We start from the raw sequence: 9,944 nt of genomic DNA, 5'->3' as shown, positions 1-9,944 counted from the left end.
GGCCGGTGTTGCTGTTTGTGTTCAAATATAACATGACAAAATGTCTTGTTTCTGTTGATGCTGTTGGTGTAACCCCCTTACTCTGCAAATTGCCCCACTTCAAAAGATGAAAGAGGTGTATAACGTGTAAATACTTGAGTGATCGAATAATGGATTGATCTCAAGCATTGTAGTGAAAGCAGTACAGATTTCAAACAGATTTATCAAACTCATTACAGAAATGATGAAATGCATGTAGATTGAAAAAAATCAGAAAACAAAACCAAAAAAACACTTAAATCACATTTGCTTAATTAAATAGTGATTGTTAACGGAAGACATGCTGAGTTTAAGTTGAAGCAAAGAAGCAAAAATGTTAATACAATATTTGTCAATTTTGGATGTAGCTGCTTGAAATTAACAAAACAAATTATTTGATTCATTATCACATTTTAGCCTCTCTGAAGTCATTTTAAAATACAGACTTTGGTCCAATCAGCTCATGACAAACAGTAAAAATTCCATTGAGAGTTGACAGCTCTGTTCCCTTTATTTCTTGTCTAAAATATTGCTTACGACAACAACAACCTTTATCATTTTAATCCTGAGTAATGAAATTTGACCCCTTTGGCCCTGCACGGATGCGGCACAAGTCCTTCTGTTGGCAGCCACAATACGTGCAGATAATAATCTGACGTTAGCCACAAACTATACATCAGACTATCCGGACACTATTAAACCCCTGTGAAAAGGATGAGATGGTGTTTATTGTTATCTGTGTTCAAACCCCGCTTATAAGGCGGCTTAGGAGGGAGATTGCAGAAATCCATTAATTCCTCGAACGAAAAAGAAAAAAAAAAAAGAAAACAACAAAAAAGTGCAACGCACTGCCTTGTATGAAATCACAGGATTTGCTGGGCGGATGAATTTAACCTGTAATAGCTTTACCTCGACTGTGCACATTGTCAGAGGAGTCAAAGTGAAAAAGACTGCAGGGCGTAGATAAGACGCGGGATTGTGAATACAAGCCGTGTGCTGAATTTACTTCTTCAGTGTGTTTTTATCTTTAAAGCATCACGAAAATCAAGAAAAGGAAGCCATACATCCATCACTAATTGTGTTCAAATATTAAACACATTTGTTTATATCAACCTGAACAAACGCACAGATTTACCGATGGCCAATAAGTCGAAAAGTGATGACATGATATCAATTTAAAAGCTACTTGTAAAATTCAGTTTTGAGCCGCACAAAAATGTTCATCTTTAAATCCAGGTTTCTAATACCAAGCAATCCCTTTTCTCTAAAGCCCCAACAATAAGGATCTAAGGGGCTCTCCATGTCTCATTTTATGCATTGAAATCTGATTTCTGTTGGAGAAAGGAATGAAGAAAGATTAACTGAATCTAGCGTCCTCCATAACCTCTTCACAAAACTGCCCAGATTAGCCAGGAATTAAGTTTCAGTCATTTTATGTGTCTAGTCTGCAAGGGGATTATAGTTTTAAGGGGGGGGGGGTTTCTTCTTCTTTCCTATAAGGGCTTGAATTGCTGTTGAGGGAAGCGTAGAAAAAGAGAAGCCGCTGAGGCTGAAATATCAGAAAGATTTGTGTCCTGCAATCGTTTGTGCTTTCCCTGGAATTTCTCTGAAGATGGATGGACTGATGAGGACGGAGAGACAAAAGTTTTCCTTCTCCATTGAAAGCATTCTGAGCAAATGTCCAAATAGTTTAGGGGAGAAACTGGCATGTGGAGCGAGGGTTCTTGGACTCAAAGAGAGGGCGGTGTGTTCGGATGGAGGCCCGGCTGAGTCGGTGGGTCACGCTTGTCTTTGCTGCTGCTGCTACTGCACCCACTGTGCAGACATCATCCACGCCGATTTCATTCACGACGGTAGGACCAGACGCTCTTTGCACAAGCTGATCCTCTTGGTAGAATTCTGGCTTTAAATCTCTCACGTCTGCAGCCTGTCCGTACGGTTGGAGTCCAGCGGTGCTTTCAGAGCAGTGCAGGCTGGGGGAGGCTCAAAAGGAGGAGCAGCCGCCTGGTCAGGTGCAGAGGAGAACCAGACGTCACCGCACCATTTTCACTGAGGAGCAACTGGACGCCCTGGAGGAGCTGTTTCTGCAGAACCAGTATCCAGATGTGAACACAAGGGAGAAGCTGGCACAGCGTACTCATCTCAGAGAAGAGCGGGTGGAGGTAGGAAGTGCTGCGTCCATCATTTATTGGGAATAAAAAAAAAAAAATTAACTTGTTATTTCTTAACAGCACCTCCCTTTTTCTAAAACACAGGTTTGGTTTAAAAACCGAAGAGCAAAGTGGAGACGTCAGAAGAGACTTTCATTTGTTGAAACAAATGTGTGTGTTTAATACTTCAACCCTGTATCTGCTACTGCTTTTTAAAGGGTTGATCAGATCAAATATTTACCAGATGGAATGTAAAAATTCATAAATACTTTACTGAACTTTTAAGGCAGCTGATATATGAGCCAGAATGAATGAATGAATATGAAAACATGTAATCAAGCCGTTAAGAAAAACTTGAACATTCATTTAAAAAGAGCAAAGGGGTCTTGTTTGCCAAAGGTTGTGAAACATTTTTTTCAAAATAAACATTTTCTCACCTTTTTTTTGTAAAAATTAAGATGTAGCCTTCAGCAAAAAAGTAGTACACTTAAAGTTTATTTTAGCAAGTATACTTGAGTATAAGAATAGCAAGCATACGATACGAGTTATGTAGGAAATATACTAACTGAATACTTCTTCATACTACATTAAATCAGATTGAATTTACAATATATAGATAAAAAGTCAACTTAAAATATACGGTTGAAACTATAAGTTACCTCACATAAAAACACATATATGCCTTTTTTTCTCACCGTCAGACATGAAATAAAAGTAAACTTTCCCTGTTTTAGGTCAATTACAATATACACATTTTTTTGTATTTGCTGAATGTCATAATAATTTTTAGACACATTTTTATTACTTTTATCAAATTCAAAAGTTTACATACATTTAATTAATATTTGGTACTATGTCCTTCAAACTGCAGTACTTGGGTCAAACATCTTGGATATCCTTCCACAAGCTTCTCATAAGATTTGGCCCATTTCTCGTGACAGAACTGGTGTAACTGAGCCAAGTTTGTTGGTCGCCTTGCATGTACAAGCCTTTTCAGCTCTGACCATGAATAATCAATAGGATTTAACCCATTGTCCATTTGGAAGATCCATTTGTGCCCAAGCTTGAACTTTCTGGCTGATGTCTTCAGATGTTGCTTTAATATTTCCACATACACTTCTTTTCCCACGATGCCATCTATTTTGTGGAGTACACCAGTCCCCCCAGCAGCAAAACAAGCCCACAACATGATGCTACCACCCCATGCTTTACAGTTGGCCACAGGACATGTCTCCAAAAATTTAAGTCTTTATCCTTGTGTGCATTAGCAAATTTTAATCTGGCTTTTCAAATTTTTTTTTTCTTTTTGTGGGAGTAATGGCTTCTTCCTGACAGAGTAGCCTTTCAGTCCATGTCTGTACAGTACTCGTTTCCCTGGCGACACAAATGGCTGGACGTTCCCATGATGTTTACACTTGCGTCCAATTATCTGAACAGATGAACGTGACGCCTCTGGAAATTGCACTTAAGGAGGAACCAGCCTCCTTGGGTGCGAATCCTCAATTGTCTTGTCTTGTCAGGTTTTCTTTTGACTGTCCCACGATGCTTTCCAAACAAGTAAGTGTGTTTCAAATGTTGTCTAATAAGTATCCACAGGTGTACTGTATTTCTGATTAACTCAAATACTGTCAATAAACATATCAGAAGCTTCCAAATAGATGACATCATCATCTGGGGTTTCCCAGATTTTTTAAAGGCATACTGAGCATATGTAAACTTTGACTTTGATAAAAGTAACAAAAACGTATCTAAGAATTATTCTGACATTTAGCAAATAGAAATAAACTTGTAAATTGTAATTGACCTTAAAAAGGAAGAGTTTTATTTATTTTATATCTGACGATAAGAAAAAAAAAGCATATGTGTTTTTTATCATGTGGTGTATGTAAACTTTTGGTTTCAACTGTACTGCCTCACCTTTAGCATAGACTACTTGTAGTACACCTACTACTTTTTGGTCATGGAAAGGCCAACTTTGTGGCTAAAATTGAAAGTGTTAGCCTGTTTTTTCATGATTGGCTGCCAGTTTGAAGGTAAAGGCTACTTCTATTATTAAAACTACAGATTCTTTTTGATAAAAAACAAGGGGTGGGAAAAAATATGTTTAGTCAATATTGCAATGTCTAAGTGAAATGGGATTGAATTCAGATGAATTATTTGGTGAATATGCCTATGAAAGAAACTGAAAGGGTTCATACCGTAAGCAATCTCTTATGTTACAATCTCCATTTCCAATTATGTGACTTAAAATATTTATAAATGTCTGTGTGCCTCTTTTGTTTGGTTTATTCGATCCTAGCTATGGTTTATTTCCCGGGTTTCGATTTCTCCTCAGACCCAGTTTTATTGGTTTTCTTTTGATAATCATCCACAGCTGTCTTCAGGTCAATCATCTTCAGTGCATTTAATGTCTGATATTAAGCTTATTTTACTTTTCATGGGTCATTTGCTTTGTCAATTTTTTTTACACATTTTGTTTCATGCTTTTTCTGTTTTTGAATCGTTTTGCCAAAACTATGATTATTTAATAAAATTTTAATGTCTGCCACAAGCCTATTTTTTTTAGCACTTTGGGACCTACATGATCGGTTCCTGCTGACACATCCGTCTTTTTTAGACTCTCAGTCACTGGATACAATTTTATAAATTTCAAATTCAAAACTAAATCCACATTTTTAAAAAGGTACTTTGGGGAAAAATCAAACACTTGGTTTTAAACCTGTTTCTTTCCTAAGCTGCAGTTAAACAGAAATTGCTGCTGTCCACGTATCCAGCTTGTTTATTGAAAAAATGTAGTGTAAGGATGTTTAGAATTTCACGGGAAGTGTTGTCATTAGAGAAAAAGGGAATCATGTGAGTATACAGGCTTACCTAGAAAAAAGCTTAAACTGCTTTAAATAACCTCTTGTTTCTATTATCTTTCTTTTTTCTGTCTGTTAACTCCTTTTGGAAATATTGCTTTTCATGTGTGTATTATAATTGCATATGTTTCAGTTTACATGTTGCTATGAAACAATAAAAATAAAAAAATATTGTGGCAGGTATAAATGATTTAATCAGAAAAGAAATAGACTGACACTGAAAGCCAAAAAGGTAAAGAGTTCACCTGAGGGTGAAGGAAAACGTGACAGGAGGAAACGTTTAGTGGGCACTGCACTAAAAGGAATTACCACTAGATGGCAGTGCCAGTCAAACTGGAATGAAGGTCACATTTCTCTCCCAAACTGAAGAAGAGAAGAGCTTCCGGTTAGATTAGTGATCAGACATTACGTAAGTCCGTTCTGATTACGGGTGTTTTGATTAACATCGAGGGTTGATTTATCCAAATTATTTATTCACAACGCTTGTAAGAAATTTAAATCGCCGTTATCGAGTTAAATAATCACTTCCTGTTTTATATTTAGTGTTTGTTTGAAGTGGGAAGCTAGCCTTTACTTTCCAGGCTAGCAGGCTAATTCTTTGGCTATAATGGAGGGTAGCGCAAGCGTGAGGAGAGCGTTGTCCGGGACGCTCGTTCCCTTAGCGATCTCTACAGTAGCTCTTCGTGAGCCCGAGCCAAAGGATAAAGGAAAGCTGAAGAGAAAAGTCCTCGATGAAGAGGAGTACATTGAGGTAACGAAGCCAGCGTCTCGATATGTTTACGACTGCGTGAAGATTTCATGTGAGCTAGCTTGATCGATATTTTGGTTTGTAACTGACTGTACTTGTCTTGTGTTTTTCTCTGGTCTACTTTTGATAGAGCTTAGAGAAAATCATCCAAAGAGACTTTTTCCCAGATGTGACAAAATTGCAAGCTCAAAGGGATTATTTAGAAGCAGAAGAGAATGGAGACCTTGAGAAAATGAGAGAGATATCCATCCGATTTGGATCTAATTTGACCAAATCAACCCCACAATCCTCTGCACCTTGTGAGTAATAAACCAGTCTTTCTGTTTCTGTTTGTGTAGACGGAAAGAAAAACAAAACTTCTTTATTCGATTTGTTGTAATTATTATTCTGTTGTCTTACCTTTCCTTTGTGAGCCAGATGTGACCCCAGCCAGCTTTGAAACCCCAGTGGGCTGTCCAAAATCTCCATCCTCCAATCACTGCAGCAAAGTTTCTGAAGGGGGTTAGTTTTAAATGTTTGTAATCAACTATTTACATTTGTAACGATTTAGTCTCATGTTCACAATTTCATATAAATTGGCTTAAAAACCTCAGTTCCTGTTTAAAAGTCATCTGTCTATATGTTACATTCTTTATCCATGTGCTCAGAAATTGCTAAGCATGAAATGGAAAATGTTAGGCCTACAGTTGGCGAGCACTAAATCATCCCTGTCTTTCATGTATGATTTTATAGAGCATAAGGAGGATGATGGGGAAGACAAAAAGCTTCCCAATCTGGACCGTTTTCTTGCCAAAACTACCAGTGAGGATAATGCCTCCTTTGAGCAGATAATGGAACTGGCAGAAGATAAGGAGAAGCTGAAGCATGCCTGGTTGTATGAAGCAGAGGCAGAGTTCAAACAGGTTGGTGTGAAGCAGTTATGATAGTGAGGCTCACATGACAAGCTTTGAAGCTACAACTACATTAGAGATTTTGTGGTAATACACTCATGGCCTCTCTTATGTAAGCCAATTATGAAATCTGTGAGTTAACGTTTACCAGTTTAATTGTGTCTGCCATATAACTGCATCCAAAAATTGCAGCGATAATGCTTTGAAAATGTCTTGCCTCAAAAGCTTTCTTTCTTTCTTTTCAGCGCCACGAGAATAATCTGGCTTTACCACCGGCGGAGAAAGCTGCGCTAGAATGTGTAAAAGCTGGTCTAGAGACGTGGGAGTACAAGGCAAAGAATGCCCTTATGTATTATCCAGAGGGTAAAGTATTCATTTAAATTATTTCCTATACTGAAGGTTTACAGTAAGCCCAGTCTATTTGAGATTTTTTATTTTATTTTATCAGGTGTTAAAGATGACGACAGTGTCTTCAAAAAACCAAGAGAAGTGGTCCATAAGAACACTCGGTTTTCCGGAGACCCCTTTAGCAACGCTCTCAACAAAAGCCAGATACAACAGGCAGCAGCTCTCAACGCACAGGTACACTGTTTTATTTTAAAACACAATTTAAAGTATCTCATGTGTACAGCTATGAAGTGTTTTTTTCTTACCTGGCAGTGCTACTAACAAGTCATCTTTTCCTGAATCGTGTTGCTAACATGATGTTGTGTTTTTTTCAGTTTAAACAGGGAAAAGTTGGTCCGGATGGAAAAGAGCTAATCCCACAGGAATCCCCCACAGTGAACGGATACAGCTATGAGAGAACACCTTTGGTCGCACCTGGTGAGTAAACCACCGTGGTTGTGCCTGAAGACTAAAACTTTATATGGAGTTGTTGGGATCCTATCTTAATATGTCTGTCCAGCTCAAGATTAACCCATAGTTTCACAGCAGAGCGGGTTTGTCATGCCTTTGTTTTCCCTGTAAACACAGAGCTGTATACACTGTCTTTTTTTTTTTTTTTTTTTGCATCTGCTACCATAGTAATTGTTTTTCTGAGGAGAAAACACGCTGCTGTTTCTTTTTTTTCCCTAACTTTGCTGAAGCTGAAGTTTCCTTTGAGGCAGCAAAATTATCTATAGGCGGGTTTCATGTGCTCTTTCTCCTTAAGAAGCTTTCGACTAAAAGTATTTGTTGTTTTTTAGGTGTTTCTGAGTCCCCTCTTATGACCTGGGGTGAGATTGAGAGCACCCCATTTCGCTTGGACGGCTCAGACACTCCATACATTGAGAGAAACCATGGCCCATCCTTTAAGGTGCCAAACTTAAAAAAAATAAATGAAATAATTGTTGTTTTCTAGCTCCTTTGCATTTTTAAAAATGTGAACATTGCCATTGTTTGTTTGTTGTTGTTTTTTGAAGATTCCGGAGCCAGGAAGGAGGGAAAGGTTGGGTCTGAAGATGGCGAATGAAGCTGCGGCTAAAAACCGTGCAAAGAAGCAAGAGGCCCTACGGAAGGTCACAGAGAACCTTGCAAGGTATTGACAATTGCCTTTTTAATTAACCTGTTTGGGCACACACAAAGAACTGAAAAAGCATTTTGTTTTGGTTGCAGTCTTACTCCCAAAGGTCTGAGTCCAGCGCTTTCGCCCGCCTTGCAGCGGCTTGTTAATCGGACGTCAAGCAAATACACAGACAAAGCCTTAAGAGCCAGCTACACCCCTTCACCCTCACACAGAGGGGCAGGCTGCAAGACTCCATTTGGACCCGACACGCCTTCGGGAACACCAACGCCCAACAAAGTCAAAACTCCCGGCTCTCAAGACCTCACATCACTCACAGACAATCTGCTGCAGCTTCCAAAAAGACGGAAAGCATCAGACTTTTTCTAGAAGCAGTTTTCTGTGAACATTGTAAAAAAGACTTTTATAACGAGGATTTTTCTATGTAAATAGTCCGTTTTTTTGCAGCAATGACATAAAAAATGTGGACTGAAATTTCTAAAGACCTATTTATTGCATCTTTCTTCATTGCTGTAAAATAAACATTGATACCTACAATTTGTTTCTACTTGCTTTGCCCCTAATGTAAGTTCTCATTGGTAGTTTTGTTGTCTTGCAAATAAGTTCGGTCGAAAGGCAAAACCTGAGGTTTTTTTTGGTGTCATTTCATAAAAATAAAATTAGGAAAACATTTTAAAGTATTCAAATGGGGTTTCAATTATCACCTAAAGGAGAAGGAAAAACATTTAAAACTTTTGTTAGTAAAACTAAGTTTACAACAGAGAAACTGTCGAAGATGATAAAAAATAATAACAAAGCTTAACTTCCAATACATCCAGTTGAAGTAATTTAAAGGAAAAAAACTGTTTAAATAACTTAAAGATTAGCAGCAAAGATCAGTGTCTGGTTTAAGTATGACTGTTTGGGACGTTTTAAAAATCAAGTTAAACCTTTGCCTTTGTGAAACCGACATCTCCACATTTTTAACACAAGAACTCACTCAACAGGTTTTGCCTCCAGCAAAACAAACTGGGTTTAGGATACTTAAAAAAGCATCTCTTTTTGAGGACATTTGGGTGTTGGTTTATTTCTGTCAATAAGTGGCAGAGATGAAGGCCTGATTCACACAGTCTCCTGCTGCTAGAACTCTGTGCCATTGACCTGCTCTCTAATCTGAGCTGCTGTTAACCTGCCATTTCTGAGGCTGCTGACTCGGATGAATTTTTCCTCCACAGCAGAGGTGACTCTTGGTCTTCCTTTCCTGGGGCGGTCCACATGTGAGCCAGTTTCTTTGTAGCGCTTGATGGTTTTTGTGACTGCACTTGGGGACACTTTCAAAGTTTTTCCAATTTTTTCAGACTGACTGAACTTCATTTATTAAAGTAATGATGGCCACTTGTTTTTCTGCACTTAGCTGCTTTTTTCTTGCCATATTACAAATTCTAACAGTCTACTCAGTGGGCCTATCAGCTGTGTATCCACCAGACTTCTGCACAACACAACTGATGGCAAGAAACCACACTTATTAAACCTGACAGGGCACACCTGTGAAGTGACAAACATTTCAGGTGACCACCTCTTGAAGCTCATCAAGAGTGTGCAAAGCAGTAATCAAAGCAAAAGGTGGCTACTAAGGACCTAGAATATGACATATTTTCAGTTGTTTCACACTTTTTTGTTACATATATAATTCCACATGTGTTAGTTCACAGTTTTGATGCTTCAGTGTGAATCTACAATTTTCGTAGTCATAAAAAAAAGAAAAACTCTTTGAATGAGAAGGTGTGTGCAAAC

General features: G+C 38.2%; 1 protein-coding gene across 1 annotated transcript; it reads left to right on the top strand.

Moving 5' to 3' along the window:
* The first annotated feature begins 5,352 nt into the window (after positions 1–5,352).
* On the top strand, positions 5,353–8,708 carry ess2 (ess-2 spliceosome associated protein). Its single transcript, XM_004074791.2, has 10 exons — positions 5,353–5,780; positions 5,908–6,076; positions 6,195–6,278; positions 6,510–6,679; positions 6,913–7,030; positions 7,116–7,249; positions 7,390–7,492; positions 7,855–7,964; positions 8,071–8,186; positions 8,264–8,708. Exons 1-10 carry the CDS (start codon positions 5,637–5,639, stop codon positions 8,538–8,540), a joined length of 1,425 nt encoding a protein of 474 aa, XP_004074839.1. The 5' UTR covers positions 5,353–5,636; the 3' UTR covers positions 8,541–8,708.
* The last annotated feature ends 1,236 nt before the right edge of the window (positions 8,709–9,944 follow it).

The sequence above is a fragment of the Oryzias latipes genome, chromosome 12, assembly GCF_053564925.1.
Source record: "Oryzias latipes strain Hd-rR chromosome 12, Olatipes_Hd-rR_3.1".
Lineage (NCBI taxonomy): Eukaryota > Metazoa > Chordata > Actinopteri > Beloniformes > Adrianichthyidae > Oryzias > Oryzias latipes.
Note: the sequence above shows the minus strand (reverse complement) of the source record. Positions and strands in the feature narration are given on the sequence as shown.